Source organism: Haliotis rubra, unplaced genomic scaffold (genome assembly GCF_003918875.1).
Source record: "Haliotis rubra isolate DU_JTF1 unplaced genomic scaffold, ASM391887v1 Scf25, whole genome shotgun sequence".
NCBI classification, from domain to species: domain Eukaryota; kingdom Metazoa; phylum Mollusca; class Gastropoda; order Lepetellida; family Haliotidae; genus Haliotis; species Haliotis rubra.
In genome coordinates this window covers 833680-860233 of record NW_025766558.1, presented here as the reverse complement: position 1 = coordinate 860233, position 26554 = coordinate 833680, and the positions used below count along the sequence as shown (strand labels likewise).

The 26554-nt window shown below is 42.5% G+C and overlaps 1 protein-coding gene across 2 annotated transcripts in view; it reads right to left on the bottom strand.

Moving 5' to 3' along the window:
* Positions 1-3068: 3068 nt before the first annotated feature.
* Positions 3069-26554, bottom strand: part of LOC124279364 (coiled-coil domain-containing protein 175-like) — a 35331-nt gene continuing 11845 nt past the window's right edge. The window contains exons 14-25 of one of the 2 annotated variants that reach the window (XM_046715180.1): positions 25318-25428; positions 24704-24775; positions 22177-22312; positions 21897-22028; positions 16677-16815; positions 12221-12300; positions 11661-11813; positions 11349-11451; positions 9855-9898; positions 8926-9088; positions 7131-7149; positions 3069-3499 (exon numbers count right to left, since the gene is read on the bottom strand). In XM_046715180.1, coding sequence (XP_046571136.1) covers positions 3277-3499; positions 7131-7149; positions 8926-9088; positions 9855-9898; positions 11349-11451; positions 11661-11813; positions 12221-12300; positions 16677-16815; positions 21897-22028; positions 22177-22312; positions 24704-24775; positions 25318-25428 — 1375 coding nt within the window. In that variant the 3' untranslated portion in view covers positions 3069-3276. The remainder of the gene's footprint in view (positions 3500-7130; positions 7150-8925; positions 9089-9854; positions 9899-11348; positions 11452-11660; positions 11814-12220; positions 12301-16676; positions 16816-21896; positions 22029-22176; positions 22313-24703; positions 24776-25317; positions 25429-26554) is intronic. The other variant, XM_046715179.1, reaches the window with a different exon arrangement.

Sequence of the window (26554 nt, the reverse complement as noted above, 5' to 3'; positions counted from 1 at the left end):
CAACTTGTTATGTGATGCTGTAGCCAACTTGGTGACTGTTGTCAAGGCAACCAGAGGAAGCTAATCATTACCTTTCCATTCACTTCTCCTTCATCACAGGCTTCCCACATGTTCATAGTCACACACTTTATAATCAACCATGAAAAATCAATAGCCTCATTTGTAATGATTATCAATAGAATGCTAATTAAAATATTGTGACCTAATTGATGTTAGATGTTACTAGATCATGGTGAAGCTGGCCCACGTTTTAATGATATTTCATATCAAAACACTCTTATCTAGTTATCATCCTTCATTTGTCAAAATTTTTCATTTTGTCAACAGAAAGCTTAAAAGGTACAGCTAAGCAGGTCAGGTGTCAGAGCGATGAGTGATGCCATGGTTTATTGCCAGTCTATTGTAGTGATATCCCTTTTCTTGAACTACATTCCAGATCACATGCTTGTTGTCTGTGGGTACTAGATTCCAGATCACATGCTTGTTGTCTGTGGGTACTACATTCCAGATCACATGCTTGTTGACTGTGGGTACTAGATTCCAGATCACATGCTTGTTGTCTGTGGGTACTACATTCCAGATCACATGCTTGTTGACTGTCGGTACTAGATTCCAGATCACATGCTTGTTATCTGTGGGTACTAGAATCCAGATCACATGCTTGTTGTCTGTGGGTACTAGATTCCAGATCACATGCTTGTTGTCTGTGGGTACTAGATTCCAGATCACATGCTTGTTGTCTGTGGGTACTACATTCCAGATCACATGCTTGTTGACTGTGGGTACTAGATTCCAGATCACATGCTTGTTGTCTGTGGGTACTAGATTCCAGATCACATGCTTGTTGACTGTGGGTACTAGATTCCAGATCACATGCTTGTTGTCTGTGGGTACTAGATTCCAGATCACATGCTTGTTGTCTGTGGGTACTAGATTCCAGATCACATGCTTGTTGACTGTGGGTACTACATTCCAGATCACATGCTTGTTGTCTGTTGGTACTAGATTCCAGATCACATGCTTGTTGTCTGTTGGTACTAGATTCCAGATCACATGCTTGTTGTCCGTGGGTACTAGATTCCAGATCACATGCTTGTTGTCTGTGGGTACTACATTCCAGATCACATGCTTGTTGTCTGTGGGTACTAGATTCCAGATCACATGCTTGTTGTCTGTGGGTACTACATTCCAGATCACATGCTTGTTGTCTGTGGGTACTACATTCCAGATCACATGCTTGTTGTCTATGGGTACTAGATTCCAGATCACATGCTTGTTGTCTGTGGGTACAAGATTCCAGATCACATGCTTGTTGTCTGTTGGTACTACATTCCAGATCACATGCTTGTTGTCTGTGGGTACAAGATTCCAGATCACATGCTTGTTGTCTGTGGGTACTACATTCCAGATCACATGCTTGTTGTCTATGGGTACTAGATTCCAGATCACATGCTTGTTGTCTGTGGGTACTACATTCCAGATCACATGCTTGTTGTCTGTGGGTACTACATTCCAGATCACATGCTTGTTGTCTGTGGGTACTACATTCCAGATCACATGCTTGTTGTCTATGGGTACTACATTCCAGATCACATGCTTGTTGTCTGTGGGTACTAGATTCCAGATCACATGCTTGTTGTCTGTGGGTACTACATTCAGATCACATGCTTGTTGTCTGTGGGTACTAGATTCCAGATCACATGCTTGTTGTCTGTGGGTACTACATTCCAGATCACATGCTTGTTGTCTGTGGGTACTACATTCCAGATCACATGCTTGTTGTCTGTGGGTACTAGATTCCAGATCACATGCTTGTTGTCTGTGGGTACTAGATTCCAGATCACATGCTTGTTGTGTGTGGGTACTACATTCCAGATCACATGCTTGTTGTCTGTGGGTACTACATTCCAGATCACATGCTTGTTGTCTGTGGGTACTACATTCCAGATCACATGCTTGTTGTCTGTGGATACTACATTCCAGATCACATGCTTGTTGTCTGTGGGTACTACATTCCAGATCACATGCTTGTTGACTGTGGGTACTAGATTCCAGATCACATGCTTGTTGTCTTTGGGTACTAGATTCCAGATCACATGCTTGTTGTCTGTTGGTACTACATTCCAGATCACATGCTTGTTGTCTGTGGGTACAAGATTCCAGATCACATGCTTGTTGTCTGTGGGTACTACATTCCAGATCACATGCTTGTTGTCTATGGGTACTAGATTCCAGATCACATGCTTGTTGTCTGTGGGTACTACATTCCAGATCACATGCTTGTTGTCTGTGGGTACTACATTCCAGATCACATGCTTGTTGTCTGTGGGTACTACATTCCAGATCACATGCTTGTTGTCTATGGGTACTACATTCCAGATCACATGCTTGTTGTCTGTGGGTACTAGATTCCAGATCACATGCTTGTTGTCTGTGGGTACTACATTCCAGATCACATGCTTGTTGTCTGTGGGTACTAGATTCCAGATCACATGCTTGTTGTCTGTGGGTACTACATTCCAGATCACATGCTTGTTGTCTGTGGGTACTACATTCCAGATCACATGCTTGTTGTCTGTGGGTACTAGATTCCAGATCACATGCTTGTTGTCTGTGGGTACTAGATTCCAGATCACATGCTTGTTGTGTGTGGGTACTACATTCCAGATCACATGCTTGTTGTCTGTGGGTACTACATTCCAGATCACATGCTTGTTGTCTGTGGGTACTACATTCCAGATCACATGCTTGTTGTCTGTGGATACTACATTCCAGATCACATGCTTGTTGTCTGTGGGTACTACATTCCAGATCACATGCTTGTTGACTGTGGGTACTAGATTCCAGATCACATGCTTGTTGTCTTTGGGTACTAGATTCCAGATCACATGCTTGTTGTCTGTGGGTACTACATTCCAGATCACATGCTTGTTGTCTGTGGGTACTAGATTCCCGATAACCTTTGCCTGTCGTTACAATGATCCAGATAACATGTGCTTGTTATCTATGGTTACTTCTCTTTCATTTGTTTTTACAAATGATTGGATTTACGAAAAAACAATACAAACTGTCAGTTGAAGAGCCTTTTAGTGTTCCTGAAGTTACATTGCAACACAATATAAACATCCATGAATACAATATACATCTTATAATCTCTCAATAACTAGTAAATCACAGCTTAGCTTTAAGTATTTCTATGAAATTGTTCATGATTTGGCAGACTTAGGTGTTGTTACAACCCTGGTGGACCGAGGGGTTCTGAAGTTAGTTGTGCTTTTAGAGGCTGGTCTTGACCCTGAAGTGGTGGGTCGAGATGTCAGACTTTTCTCTGTGTTTGACTGGCGACTGGCTCTCAGGTCGAGACCCGGGGGATGTGGTGTCCCAGGTGACGCGAGATTTGCAGCGGCTACTGCTTCGACTGCGCTGTGAGCTCGATGGGTGCTGCCCGTCCCGGGTCTCCGGGCGCTGGCTTTGTTTGGTCGCAGGCCGCTTCTCGTTTCTGTAATGAAAGTTTCAGATAACATTAAGATAGCGATCGATGAGTTATCAACTGAAGATTAAATCTAACATATCTAGTTTGTAAAAGTAAATCAGATGACTTTTTCTGAGTAGATTCATATATCTATAGTGCCAACAATATTTACAAACATTTGAGCACAGCCAAGAAATAGAATTATTTATCTGTCATCAAATAATATCATGGCCTGGATCATATCATTCCTCATCTAAAGATTTATAAAATATTGCTACATGCAAGTTTTAAGTATTTGTGCTTATAGACTGCATATAATCTGCATATAATCCACATATAATCTGCATATAATCAAATGTATGTTAAATAAACACGAGGATGTACAGAAACTGAACAGATCATTTGTACGTACATCCAAAATAAAAATAAAACTTTTAAGATTAAGAACAAGTTGTCAACATTTGGGAGAGTAATTCCACCATACTTGTAGAATATACAGCAATAGATGTCCACGAGGGGCACCTCACTCCGATAGAAACAACACATTGTTTGATTATTACCAGAAAACTGTCAACCAGAGAAGCCACTGACCACCACTTAAAAAAGTTCCATAACATCCTGTTTGAGGAAACCTGTGTCTATTACAGACAGCTTAATCACAAACACAGCATATACTTCTCATTCAAAGTAGGCAAGCATGAGCTACTACTGACTCCATAAGATTGGTTTGACCTGTCGTATACAGTGGACTCTGTCAATACCGGCCTATGTAAACACCGGCACTCTGTCTATATCGGCACAAAGTTTCAGTCCGAAACTTATCATAAAGTAAGACCCTCTGTCAAAGACATTTTATTTGGTCCCACTGATGCATTGATCTGCATCGTGATTTGGTTGTAATGGCTTAAACATATCTGCAGGTAATGGCATATCAGTGAAAATGGCAAACATATTTTAGTAATCATCTCTGTGACCCTGACCTTGACCATCCCAGATTGCAGCTTTGCCTCACAGAACACGTACCAAAATTTCAGTGGCATACATCAAATGCTTTTACACTTTTTCAAATAACCTTTCTTAAGACAATGGCCAGAAGGATGACATTATCTTTGACATGACTGATACTTGTTTCCCAGTATTTCCCCATGGGGATGACATGATATCCCTGATGTGTCTAGAAACTCAGCGTGGATTCCAATACAAAGTACAGTAGTGGTGGAGGCAAACTCCTGACAAAACCTGAAAGAATCGGACATGGGGCTGCTTGATTACATATGCCTGAAAAATGTCATGGCTGTCATTAAAAGCGTGTTGAAGGAAATCGAAAATGGAATTAGAGTAAATTCATATTTGACCGTAGCGAGCATGTTTGTGAATAAACAATGATATTTCAAGCAACAAGCTGATCCATCACAAGCTGCTTCTTCACCTAAAATGTTACTTCAATGTTACTTCAGAGCTGAGTGAGCCTACCAACAAGATGTCTGAAGCATCCCAGGAATCAGCTAAACAATACACAAGGTCAGGAAATAAGACCAAGGGAGAAAACAGTTTTGTTTCTCATGCTACTTACTGATAAATGTGTAAAATGAACTTTTAATAAACCACGTGGCCCCTACTGGCCACAGACAATAGTTCCCCTGCAAGTCGGGCATATTATGGATTGCAGAAAGGGGAATCTGGAGCATGAACAAAATTAACTTGGAAAGTTGTTTCTTAACAATGCTTAAAGGTCACATGCAACCAAAAAATCAAACATAATTAAAACCCGATTATCACTTATTCGTGACATATAATATACATTGCTGGTTATGAAAAAACATATAAACAAAATTATAAGCGTACAATCGCAAATCAAAAGTGCAATATTGTGTACTTCGGTTTACTTCCCAAGAAACGAAGCAGCCGGGATACCGAACCCAGTCAGAGCGGGTGGGTGTGCACTCAAGTGTAACGGCTGGTTCATTTGCAGTATGCCCTCACGGCTTATTGTGTGTGTATATGTAGAGATGTTGGGTTTTGTAAATACATGCTCATTTTTTGTGTATAACATTTTGCAATCAACAGACATCATAACATGTCATGTGTTCAACTATCACACCTGCCTGTCTGTGTAATTACATAATGTGACAGAGACCGAACTCGGGACATAAATCAATGCATTTTGTTTATGGTGTATAGCCTGATTGGTGTTAAGTTCAAATTGCATGTGGTCAGTGATAGCAGCTGTGTATTGAATATTGTCATTAGCAGACAGGCAGGCAGACACACAGGTGTCAATAAAACAAGACATTGAGTTTTGTCTGTGACAAAGACATATCTATATCACAGTTAGAAATTCTGTCAACGCTAAATAATGACATTGCTTTTAAGTATCGAACTGAGAAAGTGACTCGGTAAGAAGAACGTGTGGTGAAATTATATAAACAGTTAATTTACTGTCATAACATATAAAAAGCTCGCGCCTGTGAGATATCAACAAAACATTAGAAAAATAGCTCACACCAAAGCCTTCCAAGCTACGCGAACCTATTTCACTGCGCACGTGCTATGAGCGCAGCCCCGCTGTTGAAACCTGTTTTCCCCAGAAAAGTCGGGGGAAAATTAGTGAAACGTTTGAACTCCGATTTCGCGTGTTTTTTTTCATCGCGTTATTTTTCAACTTTATAAGTTGAATTTGCATTTTTGACGATTTGTTTCGGTAAGTCCATACCCAAAGGTATCAGAATCTGCAAAGTTGTGTTTTACGTTGCATGTGACCTTTAACATTAAAGCTAATATTAGGGAGAAGACGGTTCTGAGAAACACGTAACTTAAACAGCTTAATAGTGAATGTAATAGAATGCACACCCACGCCTGACAGAAAACACTGTTATGAATACATAACACCATTTAGAAAATGATCAAATGTAACACATGTTATATTTGGGATTTCACTTTCTCGGATTCAAGTGCTTCTTACACACTGAGCTTTTAGTGCAAGTGAAGAATTGCCCTCATGCACTCAGTGTACTTAATTTGCTGCAAGACAACCAACATGGACAGTTAGGAGTGAGAAAACTGTCTGATATAAATGATGGAAGCGTTATCATTGCAAAAATCAAAGACCTTTACACATGTAGTTGTAGGGAGGGGTGGGCCAGGGCATGGGGAGGGGTGGGCCAGGGGATGGGAGTGGGGTGTTTGGGGCAGGGACTTCATAAAATGCATGAACCAAACAATTTTCTTTACACAATCCACTGTCTGTGTAAAACTTGAGTCCAAGTCTTTTGTAAGAAAATCCCAAACTCTCATGAATGTCAAATGGTCTGTCCTTAGAGCGTGATCAAGCCCCTTCACCACTCTCTCCAGGAATAAACATGGTCAAGTCTTGATATAGCATCTGTCACAATGACTTTAAAGTCCTACCTCTTGTATAGTAACAGAACCAATGGGTGACATAAATTAACAGAATAACAAGGTTATATTTAGTAACAGAACCAATGGTTGTAGAAAGAGAATCAAGTCACTGGGTACTGTAAAAGCAGCAAGGGGGTAGTGACAGAATGATGGGGTTGCAGGGTAAATAAACACACCAATAAACAGACAATGACAATGTTTATTCATAAAGAGTAACCAATAAATACAAAGTAAGAAACAAGCTTCAAAAGTGCCTTACCTTGAGATTCGCTGTTTGCCTGTTGTTAGTGCATAAGAAGGACATTAGTAGCAGGTGCATGCAACAAACACATGCAGGGTGCTGATCTATGTGCACACACATGGGAGGACTGTCCGCATGCACGCACACACACGGGAGGACTGTCAGCAAGCATGCACATGGGAAGACTGTCAGCACGCAAGCACGCACTCACACACACACGCACACATGGGAGGACTGTCAGTACGCACGCACGCATGCACACACATGTACACACGCAAGCATGCATGCATTCACACACTCTCATATGGGAGGACTGTCAGCATGCATGCACGCGCGCGCCCTCCCGCACACACGCATGCACACACACACACATGGGAGGACTGTCAGTATACACACACACAGAGGAGGACTCAGCATTCAAACACAGAGACATGTTTCCCATGCATATACTAACACATATTCAGGACTATCACACATGGGAGGACTGTCAGTATACACACACACAGAGGAGGACTCAGCATTCAAACACAGAGACATGTTTCCCATGCATACACTAACACACTGAGGACTATCACACATGGGAGGACTGTCAGTATACACACACACAGAGGAGGACTCAGCATTCAAACACAGAGACATGTTGCCCATGCATACACTAACACACTGAGGACTATCACACATGGGAGGACTGTCAGTATACACACACACAGAGGAGGACTCAGCATTCAAACACAGAGACATGTTTCCCATGCATATACTAACACATATTCAGGACTATCACACATGGGAGGACTGTCAGTATACACACACACAGAGGAGGACTCAGCATCCAAACACAGAGACATGTTTCCCATGCATATACTAACACACTGAGGACTATCACACATGGGAGGACTGTCAGTATACACACACACAGAGGCGGACTCAGCATCCAAACACAGAGACATGTTTCCCATGCATACACTAACACACTGAGGACTATCACACATGGGAGGACTGTCAGTATACACACACACAGAGGAGGACTCAGCATTCAAACACAGAGACATGTTTCCCATGCATATACTAACACACTGAGGACTATCACACATGGGAGGACTGTCAGTATACACACACACAGAGGAGGACTCAGCATTCAAACACAGAGACATGTTTCCCATGCATATACTAACACACACTCAGGACTATCACACATGGGAGGACTGTCAGTATACACACACACAGAGGCGGACTCAGCATCCAAACACAGAGACATGTTTCCAATGCATATACTAACACACTGAGGACTATCACACATGGGAGGACTGTCAGTATACATGCACAGAGAGGAGGACTCAGCATCCAAACACAGAGACATGTTGCCCATGCATACACTAACACATACTCAGGACTATCACACATGGGAGGACCAACAAACCAAGAGCAAGCATTAAAGTGACAGTTATTCTATACTACAGTGGAAGTGCTCTTCACATGCATATCAGATCATAAATTGTATTGCTGTGCAAGTTACACTTGGTCAAGGTGGAAAATAGTGGAGGGACATTATGTAAAACAATATATGTGTGCATTCTGGCCAAGTTACACAAAGTTGGTCTTATACCATGTCATGTTTCAGTCTGTAAGGAAATCAGTGTATGTCGTGTGTTTTCTCAGACATCAGTGACACACAGGTACATTTACTGACACAGTTAGCCTGTATACTCCGAGTGCTGCTGTGTAGCTATCTCCATAGATCAAGTTGAAGAGTTGTGATCATTCACTTCACCAGGTCTGGTTCACCATTACTGGTTAATGTCTGACCAATACTCACCTCGAGGTCGTCTACTGGACACATTGTCCAGAAAATTAGCCAGAACGGAAAGCTCATCCGTCAGTCGACCCGTCACATCAGAGATAGTGGTCTCGCGGTTCCCCGTCTTCTCCAGCAGACGCCCAAACGCTTCTACCGTCTCCTTGTCTCGGTTAGCAAACAACTGTGGGATCAAACGTGATAAGTTATCTTGGCTGTTACGATTGGGTGACAGGAATAGTTACAGGTTATTTGGCTGTTACGATTGGGTGACAGGAATAGTTACAGGTTATTTGGCTATTGTGATTGGGTGACAGGAATAGTTACAGGTTATTTGGCTATTGTGATTGGGTGACAGGAATAGTTACATTTGGCTTATTTGGCTATTTACAGTGATTGGGTGACAGGAATAGTTATAGGTTATTTTTGACAGCTGTTACAGGATTGGGTGACAGGAATAGTTATAGGTTATTTGGCTGTTACGATTGGGTGACAGGAATAGTTATAGGTTATTTGGCTGTTACGATTGGGTGACAGGAATAGTTATAGGTTATTTGGCTGTTGACGATTGGGTGACAGGAATAGTTATAGGTTATTTGGCTGTTACGATTGGGTGACAGGAATAGTTATAGGTTATTTGGCTGTTACGATTGGGTGACAGGAATAGTTACAGGTTATGTGGCTGTTACGATTGGGTGACAGGAATAGTTACAGGTTATTTGGCTATTGTGATTGGGTGACAGGAATAGTTACAGGTTATTTTGGTTCTTGCATCAATGTTCTGTTTTCGGAGAATTTATTGTAATATCTAAACCCTGTGATAAGTTCCAGATTTTCTCCTGACACATATTATGACCTACATCATCTGTCTGGTTTTACTTTCAGATGAAACTGACAACAGTAATTGTCTGGCCAAGTTTTGTTTGTGTTGCATGTCTGGCTAACCATACCTCCTGCATGACCCGGTCTGACTCCCAGCTGGTAACAAGGGCCTCTGTAAAATACAACATCACAATGACAGCTGATTTTTGATATTTTGTTTTGAATTGGAGATGACTAAAATCTAAAAAGTGCATATATAACCTTTCCTTCTGTTGCCCAATATGATGTATTTCTAACCAAGAAATTCACTGCACCTACCCATCTCTCCTCACCTCAGAAATGGGCAACCCCAACATCCTCAACCCATGCAGTGGCTAACACTACCACTCCCCACCCCAGTAGTGGTCTACCCCACCACTCCCCACCCCAGTCGTGGTCAACCCCACCACTCCCCACCCCAGTAGTGGTCAACCCCACCACTCCCCATCCCAGTAGTGGTCAACCCCACCACTCCCCACCCCAGTCGTGGTCTACCCCACCTCTCCCCACCCCAGTAGTGGTCAACCCCACCACTCCCCACCCCAGTAGTGGTCTACCCCACCATTCCCCACCCCAGTAGTGGTCTACCCCACCACTCCCCAATCCCAGTAGTGGTCAACCCCACCGCCCCCATCCCAGTAGTGGTCAACCCCACCCTCCCCACCTCAGTAGTGGTCAACCCCACCCCTCCCCATCCCAGTAGTGGTCAACCCCACCCTCAGTAGTGGTCAGCCCACCCCTCCCCATCCCAGTAGTGGTCAACCCCACCCCTCCCCATCCCAGTAGTGGTCAACCCCACCCTCCCCATCCCAGTAGTGGTCAACCCCACCCCTCCCCATCCCAGTAGTGGTCAACCCCACCGCTCCCCCACCCCCCCATCCCAGTAGTGGTCAACTCCACCACTCCCCATCCCAGTAGTGGTCAACCCCACCACTCCCCACCTCAGTAGTGGTCAACCCCACCATTCCCCACCCCAGTAGTGGTCAACCCCACCCCTCCCCCCCTCCCCCCAGTAGTGGTCCCCACCCTCCCCACCATTCCCCACCCCTCCCCATCCCAGTGGTGGTCAACCCCACCCCACCCCTCCCCATCCCAGTAGTGGTCTACTCCACCATTCCCCACCCCAGTAGTGGTCAACCCCACCACTCCCCACCTCAGTAGTGGTCTACCCACCATTCCCCACCCCAGTAGTGGTCAACCCCACCCCTCCCACCCCAGTAGTGGTCTACCCCACCATTCCCCACCCCAGTGTGGTCAACTCCACCGCTCCCCATCCCAGTAGTGGTCAACCCCAACATTCCCCACCCCAGTAGTGGTCTACCCCACCCTAGTAGTGGTCAACCCCACCCCTCCCCACCCCAGTAGTGGTCTACCCCACCATTCCCCACCCCAGTAGTGGTCAACCCCACCCCTCCCCACCTCAGTAGTGGTCAACCCCACCCCTCCCCATCCCAGTAGTGGTCAACCCCACCGCTCCCCACCCCAGTAGTGGTCAACCCCACCACCCCTCACTCCAGTAGTGGTCAACCCCACCCCTCCCCACCTCAGTAGTGGTCTACCCTACTGTTATCTCCAGTCCCTACCTTTAGACTTGACCAGTTCTTTCTGTAGCCGCATGGTGGCCTCCTCGTTCATCTCCATCTGAGACTGGATGTCCACAATGTCAGCCTCCAGCTTCTTGCAACTCTACAGGCAGACAGTCAGTGGTCCATCAATCTTTCCATGATTTTGAAAAGTCTTATAACAACATATGGGAGAGGAATACCAGAGAAGATGCAAGTCACAGTCACAACATATTCTAGTGGGCAATGGATCACAACAAGGGCAAGTCTGGGATTGAACACTTATAGAAACCTGCGACATCCACCTGGACAACCCTGACGCTCATCACTCACCTCCTGAAACCTGTGGTTCTCCTCCATGACCTTCTTCAGCTTACTGCCCTCCATGTAGATCTGTTCCTCCGTGGTCTGCATCAGCTGGCCCTGAGCCTTCATCTGTGTTAGGGACTCCCCTCGCAGCTGCTTCAGGTCCTCTCTTAGCTTGACCTGCACACAGTTGGCATTGTAGCATGTCATCTAGACATTTTATAGTGGTTATAACCATTTGACCTTGTTTTCTTCAAACAATGTAAAGCTATAGACTAAGTTGTCCAATCTGCGTAATAACAGGGTATGAAACTCCCCAAAAATTCAGCCAGACCACAGGGCTGGTTAGATGCAAAACCTGCCAGCCCTGACCAAAACTTACCTTCCCACAAAATTTCTTTATATACATGTCTAAATTTTAACCCGACCGTCAGACAGGTGAATTTGAGAATCTGTCAGTCCGTGTTGAAAATAACCTGTCCCCGGCGATCGGGCAGGCAGGTATTTCGAACTACTACTCAACTTGATAGTGATACTCAGATATCACTCCAGTTGTTCCTGTTTACTGTGTTTAGATGTGTACTCACCTGGGGCGCCGCCATGGCCTCCTTCTCTCGCTTGGACTTCATTATTGCATCTTCTAAACTCATTTTCTTGTTCTTCAAGCCTGAAGCAGGACACTCATTCATCAGTCATGACACAGTATATTAATCATGTCAGTGACAACAGAGTGGGTCCACAATGTCAATCATAACACAGGACATTCGTCATGTCAGTGACGACACAGTGGGTCTACAATGTCAATCATAACACAGGACATTCATCCGTCAGCAACAACACAGTGGGTCCCACGTCATGTCAGTGACGACACAGTGGGTCTACAATGTCAATCATAACACAGGACATTCATCATGTCAGCAACAACACAGTGGGTCCACAATGTCAATCATAACACAGGACATTCGTCATGTCAGTGACAACACAGTGGGTCTACAATGTCAATCATAACACAGGACATTCGTCATGTCAGTGACAACACAGTGGGTCCACAATGTCAATCATAACACAGGACATTCGTCATGTCAGTGACAACACAGTGGGTCTACAATGTCAATCATAACACAGGACATTCGTCATGTCAGTGACAACACAGTGGGTCCACAATGTCAATCATAACACAGGACATTCGGACATTCGTCATGTCAGTGACGACACAGTGGGTCTACAATGTCAATCATAACACAGGACATTCATCATGTCAGTGACAACACAGTGGGTCCACAATGTCAATCATAACACAGGACATTCGTCATGTCAGTGACGACACAGTGGGTCTACAATGTCAATCATAACACAGGACATTCATCATGTCAGTGACAACACAGTGGGTCCACAATGTCAATCATAACACAGGACATTCATCATGTCAGTGACAACACAGTGGGTCCACAATGTCAATCATAACACAGGACATTCATCATGTCAGTGACGACACAGTGGGTCCACAATGTCAATCATAACACAGGACATTCGTCATGTCAGTGACGACACAGTGGGTCCACAATGTCAATCATAACACAGGACATTCATCATGTCAGTGACAACACAGTGGGTCCACAATGTCAATCATAACACAGGACATTCGTCATGTCAGTGACGACACAGTGGGTCTACAATGTCAATCATAACACAGGACATTCATCATGTCAGCGACAACACAGTGGGTCCACAATGTCAATCATAACACAGGACATTCGTCATGTCAGTGACGACACAGTGGGTCTACAATGTCAATCATAACACAGGACATTCGTCATGTCAGTGACAACACAGTGGGTCCACAATGTCAATCATAACACAGGACATTCGTCATGTCAGTGACGACACAGTGGGTCCACAATGTCAATCATAACACAGGACATTCATCATGTCAGTGACAACACAGTGGGTCTACAATGTCAATCATAACACAGGGTCCACATTCATAACACAGGACATTCGTCATGTCATTCATGTCAGTGACGACACAGTGGGTCTACAATGTCAATCATAACACAGGACATTCATCATGTCAGTGACGACACAGTGGGTCCACAATGTCAATCATAACACAGGACATTCATCATGTCAGTGACAACACAGTGGGTCCACAATGTCAATCATAACACAGGACATTCATCATGTCAGCAACAACACAGTGGGTCTACAATGTCAATCATAACACAGGACATTCATCATGTCAGTGACAACACAGTGGGTCCACAATGTCAATCATAACACAGACGACACAGTGGGTCTACAATGTCAATCATAACACAGGACATTCATCATATCAGTGACAACACAGTGGGTCCACAATGTCAATCATAACACAGGACATTCGTCATGTCAGCGACAACACAGTGGGTCTACAATGTCAATCATAACACAGGACATTCATCATGTCAGCGACAACACAGTGGGTCCACAATGTCAATCATAACACAGGACACTCATCATGCCAATCATAACACAGGGTTTCAAAACGATGATCGCAAAACAGATTGTTCAAAATGTGTATCATAAAACAGGAAACTCCTTTGTCAACAGGTTTTAAAATGTATCATATGATACGTATTTATCATGAATTTTAAAACTATTTTTAGTCACAATATGGCTGCAATACTGCCACTGTGACTATAACTCACTCATGACGTCACACATACCGCAATTCAATTACCACGCCAGTCCTTAGATGAGACATTCATCATGTCAGTCATAAGACAGGGGTCATTACACACATTGGCTGTCTGTGCCAAAACGTTTTGAGTGTATTAACCAAAATATTGGCCATTGACATTGTTTTCAGGATATTTTATGTTAAAGTACAGAGTTAGGCTTCTAGTGTCTAAAAGCACTGAGTTTATGATGAAAATATTTTATAATGATATATTTGATAATGATATATTTGATAATGATATATTTGATAATGATATATTTGATAACGATATATTTTATAATGATATATTTTCAGTTAAAAAACAAACAAACAAACCAAACTGTATGATTCTGGTTAGCAGCTAACTTAGTTTAAGTCTGGGTGTAACCTGTGTTAACTAACTATTTACTGTATCTCTGAACATAAAACCAGTTCACAAAACATGATATGATCAGAAGAAGAAGAAATGCATGGCAGTGGTAGGGATATCAAACAGTAACATTTTAAAATATTGCTAAAAAAACATTACATATGATCATCTGCTCAGTTACATCACTGCTGTTGTTACAAATGATCAACTGCTTCGTTAAATAACCGCTGTTGTTACATATGATCATCTGGTCAGTTAAATAACCGCTGTTGTTACATATGATCATCTGCTTAGTTAAATCACTGTTGTTATTACATATGATCATCTGCTTCGTTAAATAACCGCTGTTATTACATATGATCATCTGTTCAGTTACATCACCGCTGTTGTTACATATGATCATCTGCTCAGTTACATCACTGTTGTCATTACATATGATCATCTGTTCAGTTACATCACCGCTGTTATTACATATGATCATATGTTCAGTTACATCACCGCTGTTATTACATATGATCATCTGTTCAATTACATCACCGCTGTTACATATGATCATATGTTCAGTTACATCACCACTGTTATTACATATGATCATATGTTCAGTTACATCACCGCTGTTATTACATATGATCATCTGTTCAGCTACATCACCGCTGTTATTACATATGATCATATGTTCAGTTACATCACCGCTGTTGTTACATATGATCATCTGTTCAGTTACATCACCGCTGTTATTACATATGATCATCTGTTCAGTTACATCACCGCTGTTGTTACATATGATCATCTGTTCAGTTACATCACCGCTGTTGTTACATATGATCATCTGTTCAGTTACATCACCGCTGTTGTTACATATGATCATCAGTTCAGTTACATCACTGTTGTTACATTACATATGATCATCTGTTCAGATTTCATCACACGCTCATATGATCTGTTGTTACATATGATCATATGTTCAGTTACATCACCTGCTGTTATTAGATATGATCATATGTTCAGTTACATCACCGCTGTTATTACATATGATCATCTGTTCAGTTACATCACCGCTGTTGTTACATATGATCATCTGTTCAGTTACATCACCACTGTTATTACATATGATCATATGTTCAGCTACATCACCGCTGTTATTACATATGATCATATGTTCAGTTACATCACCGCTGTTGTTACATATGATCATCTGTTCAGTTACATCACCGCTATTGTTACATATGATCATCTGTTCAGTTTCATCACCGCTGTTGTTACATATGATCATATGTTCAGTTACATCACCGCTGTTATTACATATGATCATATGTTCAGTTACATCACCGCTGTTATTACATATGATCATATGTTCAGTTACATCACCGCTGTTGTTACATATGATCATCTGTTCAGTTACATCACCACTGTTATTACATATGATCATATGTTCAGTTACATCACTGCTGTTATTACATATGATCATATGTTCAGTTACATCACCGCTGTTATTACATATGATCATCTGCTCCCACATATACTCCCCATGAAAAGTTGAGACTCACTAGTGTAAATGTAGCCACTTACTTCAGTCAACTGCTCTGAACTAAATTTTGCAAAATAATCCATACAGTTTAAAGGTACTGTCTACACATGAACTGATGTACTGTAAAACAAATTCGTGATGTTGAAAAGTTTATTGTCATGTGTTCAATAAATGATGAAACTCAGTGGAAAATGGCGATTTTTAAAAAAAACTTTACACCAAAACACAGCTGTTCACATGAACGATATTTGCACATGCTTCAGCAATTTGATGCATGATCCTAGTGCAATTAATCTGCATGAGGTTTGCAAATGTTTCCCCCAAGTTAGGGGAGAAATCCATCTTCGTTGTAACCATATGTACATACAATACATATAGTGATTGATCTAAGCAAGTCTAAGCTTTTGATGGGTAGTATCATTTCCATCCAAGTTGTCAGCCTCTCACCTACAACATCCTTCTTCATCTTGTCGTAGGCCGCTGACCTCTCTTCAAAGCTCACCTCCAGCTGCTGAAACACTGGCATCTGCTCACACACCTGCTGGGACTTGGTCACTTGGTCAGTCTCCATGGTAACAATCTCCTCCTGTAACATGAGTGAGTGATGCCTTTTTACAGATTGCCAGGAATGGACACACTGAACCCATGGCGAAGACAAACCTGGGTCTCTTGGCGTTGGTCAGTTATTGGGGGTAGGAGGATTGGGGAGGAGGAGGTTGGAGGTAAGTACTGTATCGTACATTGCCACCATCCAGCCACCCAGTTGATCCTGGACAAAACCAGGGTTATATGTTGGACTGCTTCATGTAAACCTGCTGTGAGTCTGTGTGTTTATAATTCAGTCACAGTCAAAAGACAATCTCATCAAACACTGGAGTATACCAGGATTACAAGATATCTTTAAGACAGCAACAATAATGATATTGCCATCATGTTTGATTCATGTCTAACAAGTTGTTTTACATACATGAACTTGACAATAATTGTTAGCTAGATCAGTTTCACAATTCACCAAAATGAAGCTTTGTTTAGTATGTCGGATTATACTGAGTTCATGTTGAGACACACAGTTGTCAAAGGTTACAGGAGTGATCAACGTTCGGACATGAAGTGTCATACCAAGATCTGTAGAGAGGACCCTACAGTCGACCTTTTGCTTCATTCCCAAACATAACAACCTGACAATCAACACACCAGATAAAGTGTTAGCAGCAAGAGCATATACTTCTGTTATACCTGTACCTTTGTTAAACCTGTCTATATGTGGCACATCTGTATCTTAATTGTTACATCCGTACCTTTGTGCTACATCTGTACCTTAATTGTTACATCTGTACCTTTGTTACATCTGTACCTTTGGGTTACATCTGTACCTTAATTGTTACATCTGTACCTTTGTTACATCTGTACCTTTGTGCTACATCTGTACCTTAATTGTTACATCTGTACCTTTGTTACATCTGTACCTTTGGGTTACATCTGTACCTTAATTGTTACATCTGTACCTTTGTTACATCTGTACCTTTGGGTTACATCTGTACCTTTGTGTTACATCGGTACCTTTGTGTTACAACTGTACCTTTGGGTTACATCTGTACCTTAATTGTTACATCTGTACCTTTGTTACATCTGTACCTTTGGGTTACAACTGTACCTTTGGGTTACATCTGTACCTTAATTGTTACATCTGTACCTTTGTTACATCTGTACCTTTGGGTTACATCTGTACCTTAATTGTTACATCTGTACCTTTGTTACATCTGTACCTTTGGGTTACATCTGTACCTTTGTGTTACATCGGTACCTTTGTGTTACAACTGTACCTTTGGGTTACATCTGTACCTTTACAACTGTACCTTTTGGTTACATCTGTACCTTTGTTACATCTGTACCTTTGGGTTACAACTGTACCTTTGGGTTACATCTGTACCTTAATTGTTACATCTGTACCTTTGTTACATCTGTACCTTTGGGTTACATCTGTACCTTTGTGTTACATCGGTACCTTTGGGTTACAACTGTACCTTTGGGTTACATCTGTACCTTAATTGTTACATCTGTACCTTTGTTACATCTGTACCTTTGGGTTACAACTGTACCTTTGGGTTACATCTGTACCTTTGTTACATCTGTACCTTTGGGTTACATCTGTACCTTTGGGTTACATCGGTACCTTTGTGTTACAACTGTACCTTTGGGTTACATCTGTACCTTAATTGTTACATCTGTACCTTTGGGTTACATCTGTACCTTTGGGTTACATCTGTACCTTTGTTACATCTGTACCTTTGGGTTACATCTGTACCTTAATTGTTACATCTGTACCTTTGTTACATCTGTACCTTTGGGTTACATCTGTACCTTAATTGTTACATCTGTACCTTTGTTACATCTGTACCTTTGGGTTACATCTGTACCTTTGTGTTACATCGGTACCTTTGTGTTACAACTGTACCTTTGGGTTACATCTGTACCTTAATTGTTACATCTGTACCTTTGTTACATCTGTACCTTTGGGTTACAACTGTACCTTTGGGTTACATCTGTACCTTGTATTGTTACATCTGTACCTTTGTTACATCTGTACCTTTGTTACATCTGTACCTTTATTGTTACATCTGTACCTTTGTTACATCTGTACCTTTTAGTTACATCGTTACATCGGTACCTTTGTGTTACATCTGTACCTTTGGGTTACATCTGTACCTTTAATTGTTACATCTGTACCTTTGTTACATCTGTACCTTTGGGTTACAACTGTACCTTTGGGTTACCTTAATTGTTACATGTACCTTTGTTACATCTGTACCTTTTGGTTACATCTGTACCTTAATTGTTACATCTGTACCTTTGTTACATCTGTACCTTTGGTTACATCTGTACCTTTGTGTTACATCGGTACCTTTGGGTTACAACTGTACCTTTGGGTTACATCTGTACCTTAATTGTTACATCTGTACCTTTGTTACATCTGTACCTTTGGGTTACAACTGTACCTTTGGGTTACATCTGTACCTTTGTTACATCTGTACCTTTGGGTTACATCTGTACCTTTGGGTTACATCGGTACCTTTGTGTTACAACTGTACCTTTGGGTTACATCTGTACCTTTGGGTTACATCTGTACCTTTGGGTTACATCTGTACCTTTGTTACATCTGTACCTTTGGGTTACATCTGTACCTTTGGGTTACATCTGTACCTTTGTGTTACAACTGTTAAACCAGTCTATATGTGGTACATCTGTATCTGATATTAAACCTGTACCTATATGTTACACCTCTCTGCTAGTTAGGCTGGATCCTCATGTTAAACCTGTACCTGATATTAAACTTGTTTCTTTGTGTTACACCTCTGTGTGTGTGTGTGTGTGTGTATGTGTTATGTAACCTGTATGATGTAAATGTGTTACACCTGAATGATATACATGTGTTATAAGTGTACAATACATTATTTGTATTCTACCTTAAAGACTTTGTTGTTATAACTTAGGCTATTCTTGTATTAAGTGCAATACATCTGTTTTAAAATACCTCCCTCTTACTCCCCATTATTGTTCATGTTGCTATAGATGTTTTTGTTTAGGTTACAGTTGTGTTACAGTGGTGTTACATTACGGTGGTGTTACATCCTGCTCCCAGTATTGTCCAGTTATAAACAATACACCACTGTTACCTAACCACCATCTTACCCTTAGTTCCTTGCCTTCTTCATATAAGTGTTCAGCTGTCTGTTATACACAGATAGAAATACATGTACAAGTTGGTTCTACAAGTGCAAGATGCGGATCAATCGATGTTTACACATATTTATATTCCTGTACCTCTAACACACCACTAATCTGTATTACAGACAACCTAGTGAGTGATATCAAGAGCATCAATCCCCTCAATTCAGATCCCAAATGAGTGGATCATGCTCATGCCGTCAATCACTGGATTCTCTGGAACAGACTTGATTATTTACAAACACACCAAAATGAGGCATTAAAACAAACAAATCATATGAAGAAATCCCAGTATGCGTTCCCTTGTTTGTTCCTGTTGTTTACTGATGAAACACAACAGTCCCACGCAACATTCCGGCTTCAGCCATGTTATCAAATATACATGCAACTAAAACTGCCCCTTGGTAGACATGAAACTGTCAGTGTCATTAACCGTCACCTGGGAATGATGGGTCACATAGGGTGAACACAGGCCAAAATGTCAACAGGTGTGATTATGTTGACCACTTGATGATTTAAGGATAAAGGTGATGGAGAAAGATACCCACACCACACGACCCAACACACCCTGGTGCGGAGCCCCTGTGTGTGCAATACATGACAAGGAGCAGTCATTGTGGGTATAAAATGTTTCAATACAGATGCAACTGAACTGCTCTCAAGGAACATGAAAATGTAACATTTTTATAGACTTTTATCTCTATCATCTGTGTGACCATCAGTAATGTTATACTGAGAATGATAGAGAACTTGTGGCTATAACAACGAGATATACACAGCACATAACACCAGAGTGTGTATACACCAGTGTTGTTCTGCCCACCAGTAGACATTCAGCCCCCACCTGTACACACATAATTACATCACATACATGCTGTTATTTGAATCAAGTACCAATTCCAGATTAGGAAATAAGCAATATATGTTATCAGATGCAGGTATTTGAATACTCACTATCTCCTGCAAATCTAAAAACACACGTCTGAAGACATTGCAAAACAGGAAAGTTATTTCTGTAATTTCTCTCTCTGTCACAGATGTGACAGGGGTGTATACGAACATCACTCTGGATCTCTACCACATCTGTCTGGCCAACACAGTATAGAGAACTGAAGTTGTTCTGTTTAATTTTGATCAAACTTGTTACATTAATAATGAAGAATCTGTTTAACCAGCCAAATTAGATGAGTATTTAGAAAGAAAATTATCCAAACTCCCATTATTTGAAATGCAAATGAGACATTGAGAAGAACAGTGTCTAAGACTGGTTACAGAGAGAGACAGACTCACTTCAACATTTGACATAGTTGTTAGGAGTGAGAGGTCCCTTGCACTCAGCCACAGCACTCTACCTCAATAAACAGCTGACACATACCGGCTCCGGCTGGTATACATCCTCCCTCATTAAATATAACCAACACCCTGATGACACCTGGTGATCCCTCGGTATACAAAGTTTCACCTACCTGTGTCGACGCATCCCTGACTTCAGCAGGTGTTTTGTCCTGAGAACACTATGTATTGTATGACACCTTCAGCTTACTGTTGACAGTACATCACCTCTGAGACAAGTCAATCGCCTTGTTCTAGGCCATATCTTTACTGACTGAATGTCCAGTGTAAAGTGCATCTAAACCTCATATCCTGCTTACATCAACATTACAGGACTAAGTAAACTCTAGCCAAGATCTAATAGTAACTGAACATATTTTTATTCTGCCTATTGTATTCCAAATGGCTGACATGATGTTGGGGGCAGAGAATGACCATACTCAACTGTTTCACAAGAACACTTATTGGCATGTATGATTCTCAGTGTCTTTAGATCGTGATGAATGGAGACAACTCCCAGCCAATGGTGGCTGCTACGCTGATCTACTAAGCATGATGTTGATCCTAAGTGACCTGCCAGGCTATAGAATGACCTGACCTTGACCTTACCTCCAAGGCCGTTGTCTTGCTGTGCATGGCGGAGAACATGTCTTTATACCTCTCCTCCAGCGTGCTCAACTCCGCTTGCAGTTTGTGAATCTCCTCCTCATCTTTACGTAGGTCCTTCTGAATCTGGGCACCCTGCAACAAACACACAATAAGAAAACAGAACACAACAGGACACCTCCTTGTCTGAACTTCCCATGGACATGGACCTAAGCAACTTCTGCTGATTGTAAGAGATGACCGAATGGACCTGGTGGTTGGACCAAGTGACTTGGTTTATTACCTCATTAGCGAGCTCCACGTGCTTTGTCTTCCCCTCCTGGATCTTCTGGTTGACAGACTGCATGAATCTCTGCTGTTCAGTCTTGAAGTCCTCCAGATCCTTCTGTACATGGTCCTTCTTACCTTGCATATCAAATCTGAGGACACAATCAAGATCAAGGTTAGTTTTCCTCAGTTGCTTACCAGCACAGCCTCCACTACACAAACCATCAGTGTGTGAACCGACACCTACATCAACACATAAAGGCAGCTACTGGCATCCACACAACTTCCGTGATCAGTACTTCATGGGTTTGTTATGACATGTACCCCTGCCATTGTGAATACATATAGCAGTTATACTGTGAGTGAGCTCTAGATTTTGCAAACAATTTTAGAAGTGAAAACATGCATCATGTGGTGAAGCCTTGTGCTACTGCTTCAATGTCTGGCAGTAACTAACCACATCCACACTTGACCTTCACCCCCAAACCACAACCCACACCACCTCCTACACCAACATCATTATCTACTTCAACCCACATCCAAACGCTTCACTCACCCCTACCACTTGCACGACCCACCTTCAACACCACACATTCCACCCCCAACCACAATCCACACCACCTCCTACACCAACATCATTATCTACTTCAACCCACATCCAAACCCTTCACTCACCCCCAACCCACCCGCACGACCCACCTTCAACACCATACATTCCACCACCAACCACAACCCACACCACCTCCTACACCAACATCATTATCTACTTCAACCCACATCCAAACCCTTCACTTACCCCCATTATCTACCACTCACCCCAACACCATTCCACCAACCACAATCCACACCTTCCTACACCAACATCATTATCTACTTCAACCCACATCCAAACCCTTCACTTACCCTCACCACAAACCTTCAACACCACACATTCCAGAACCAACCACAACCCACACCACCTCCTACACCAACCATAATTATCACTTCCAACCCACATCCAAACCCTTCACTCACCCCCACCATTCACAACTAGAGTCACCTAGTCACTTACTCAACACTCACACCCTTCAACACCACACATTCCACCCCACAACCTCAACAAAACACACCAAACATCAGCCAATACCTCCCACACCCATCACATCATCCTGACCCACGTCAACTCAACCACCACAACCAGAGTTACCTGTCCTTCCTCCACTCAACCACCACAACCAGAGTTACCTGTCCTTCCTCCACTCAACCACCACAACCAGTTACCTGTCCTTCCTCCACTCAACAACCACCACAACCAGAGTTACTTCCTCCTCCACACAACCACCACCACCAGAGTTACACAACCTGTCCTTCCTCCACTCAACCACCACAACCAGAGTTACCTGTCCTTCCTCCACTCAACCACCACAACCAGAGTTACCTGTCCTTCCTCCACACAACCACCACAACCAGAGTTACCTGTCCTTCCTCCACACTTCCTCCACTCACAACCACCACAACCAGAGTTACCTGTCCTTCCTCCACTCAACCACCACAACCAGAGTTACCTGTCCTTCCTCCACACAACCACCACAACCAGAGTTACCTGTTACCTGTCCTGTCCTTCCTCCACCAACCACCACAACCAGAGTTACCTGTCCTTCCTCCACTCAACCACCACAACCAGAGTTACCTGTCCTTCCTCCACTCAACCACCACAACCACCACAACCAGGTTACCTGTCCTTTCCTCAACCACCTGTCCTTCCTCCAAACCACCACAACCAGAGTTACCTGTCCTTCCTCCACTCAACTCAACCACCACAACCAGAGTTACCTGTCCTTCCTCCACTCAACCACCACCACAACCAGAGTTACCTGTCCTTCCTCCACTCAACCACCACAACCAGAGTTACCTGTCCTTCCTCCACTCAACCACCACAACCTAGAGTTACCTGTCCACACCACCCACTCACCACCACAACCAGAGTTACCTGTCCTTCCTCCACTCCAACCACCACAACCAGAGTTACCTGTCCTTCCTCCACTCAACCACCACAACCAGAGTTACCTGTCCTTCCTCCACTCAACCACCACAACCAGAGTTACTCTGTCCTTCCTCCACTCAACCACCCACACACCAGAGTTACCTGTCCTTCCTCCACACAACCACCACAACCAGAGTTACCTGTCCTTCCTCCACTCAACCACCACAACCAGAGTTACCTGTCCTTCCTCCACACAACCACCACAACCAGAGTTACCTGTCCTTCCTCCACTCAACCACCACAACCAGAGTTACCTGTCCTTCCTCCACTCAACCACCACAACCAGAGTTACCTGTCCTTCCTCCACTCAACCATAACCAGAGTTACCTTGTCCACCCACAAACCAGAGTTACCACAACCAGAGTTACCTGTCCTTCCTCCACTCAACCACCACAACCAGAGTTACCTGTCCTTCCTCCACTCAACCACCACAACCAGAGTTACCTGTCCTTCCTCCACTCAACCACCACAACCAGAGTTACCTGTCCTTCCTCCACTCAACCACCACAACCAGAGTTACCTGTCCTTCCTCTCATTGTTGAGCATCTCCCTGAACTCCTCCAGTTGCTTGTTGAGCTGCGCCACCACGGCCCTGTCACACAAAAAGTACAGTATAGTCACACAAACAGTACAATATAGTCACACAAACAGTACAACATAGTCACACAAACAGTACAATATAGTCACACAAACAGTACAATATAGTCACACAAACAGTACAATATAGTCACACAAACAGTACAATATAGTCACACAAACAGTACAATATAGTCACACAAACAGTACAATATAGTCACACAAACAGTACAATATAGTCACACAAACAAACAGTACAAAATATAGTCACACACAAACAGTACAAATATAGTCACACAAACAGTACAATAAAGTCACACAAACAGTACAACATAGTCACACAAACAGTACAACATAGTCACACAAACAGTACAATAAAGTCACACAAACAGTACAACATAGTCACACAAACAGTACAATATAGTCACACAAACAGTACAATATAGTCACACAAACAGTACAGTATAGTCACACAAACAGTACAATATAGTCACACAAACAGTACAATATAGTACAAACAGTACAACATAGTCACACAAACAGTACAGTTGGACGTACTTGTGAGATTCTGCCACGTTCTCTATCTCTTCAGTCATGTCGATGTTCTCTGCTTGCATGCGGCCCACATCTTCAGCCTTCATGGTCAAGTTTTGCTTTGCTGATTGTAATCTTCAAACAAAATTGGAACATGAAAATGTTAATATTTTGTTACAGGATTTTGTAAGGATGCAAAGTCACCTAATACACACTACTTACGTATTAACACCTAATACACATACTTCTCAAAGTCATCTCATACGCTCTACTCACAGTATGTCCACCTAATACACTCTACTCACAGTATGTCCATCTAATAAACTCTACTCACAATATGTCCATCTAATACACTCTACTCACAATATGTCCACCTCATACACTCTACTCACAGTTTGTCCACCTAATACACTCTACTCACAGTATGTCCACCTAATACACTCTACTCACAGTATGTCCACCTAATACACTCTACTCACAGTATGTCCACCTAATACACTCTACTCACAGTATGTCCATCTAATACACTCTACTCACAGTATGTCCACCTAATACACTCTACTCACAGTATGTCCACCTAATACACTCTACTCACAGTATGTCCACCTAATACGCTCTACTCACAGTATGTCCACCTAATACACACTACTCACAGTATGTCCACCTAATACACTCTACTCACAGTATGTCCACCTAATACACTCTACTCACAGTAAGTCCACCTAATACTCTACTCACAGTATCTCCACCTAATACACTCTACTCACAGTATGTCCACCTAATACACACTACTCACCATATGTCCACCTAATACACTCTACTCACAGTATGTCCACCTAAAACACTCTACTCACAATATGTCCATCTAATACACTCTACTCACAATATGTCCACCTAATACGCTCTACTCACAGTATGTCATACTGTGAGTAGAGTGCATAGAATTGGAACATTTGGAACACAATCTGGAATCTGGGCTACGTCCACCTAATACTCTCTACTCACAGTATGTCCACCTAATACACTCTACTCACAGTATGTCCACTTAATACACTCTACTCACAGTATGTCCACCTAATACTCTACTCACAGTATGTCCACCTAAAACACTCTACTCACAGTATGTCCACCTAATACACTTTACTCACAGTATGTCCACCTAATACACTCTACTCACAGTATGTCCACCTAATACACTCTACTCACAGTATGTCCACCTAATACACTCTACTCACAGTATGTCCACCTAATACACTCTACT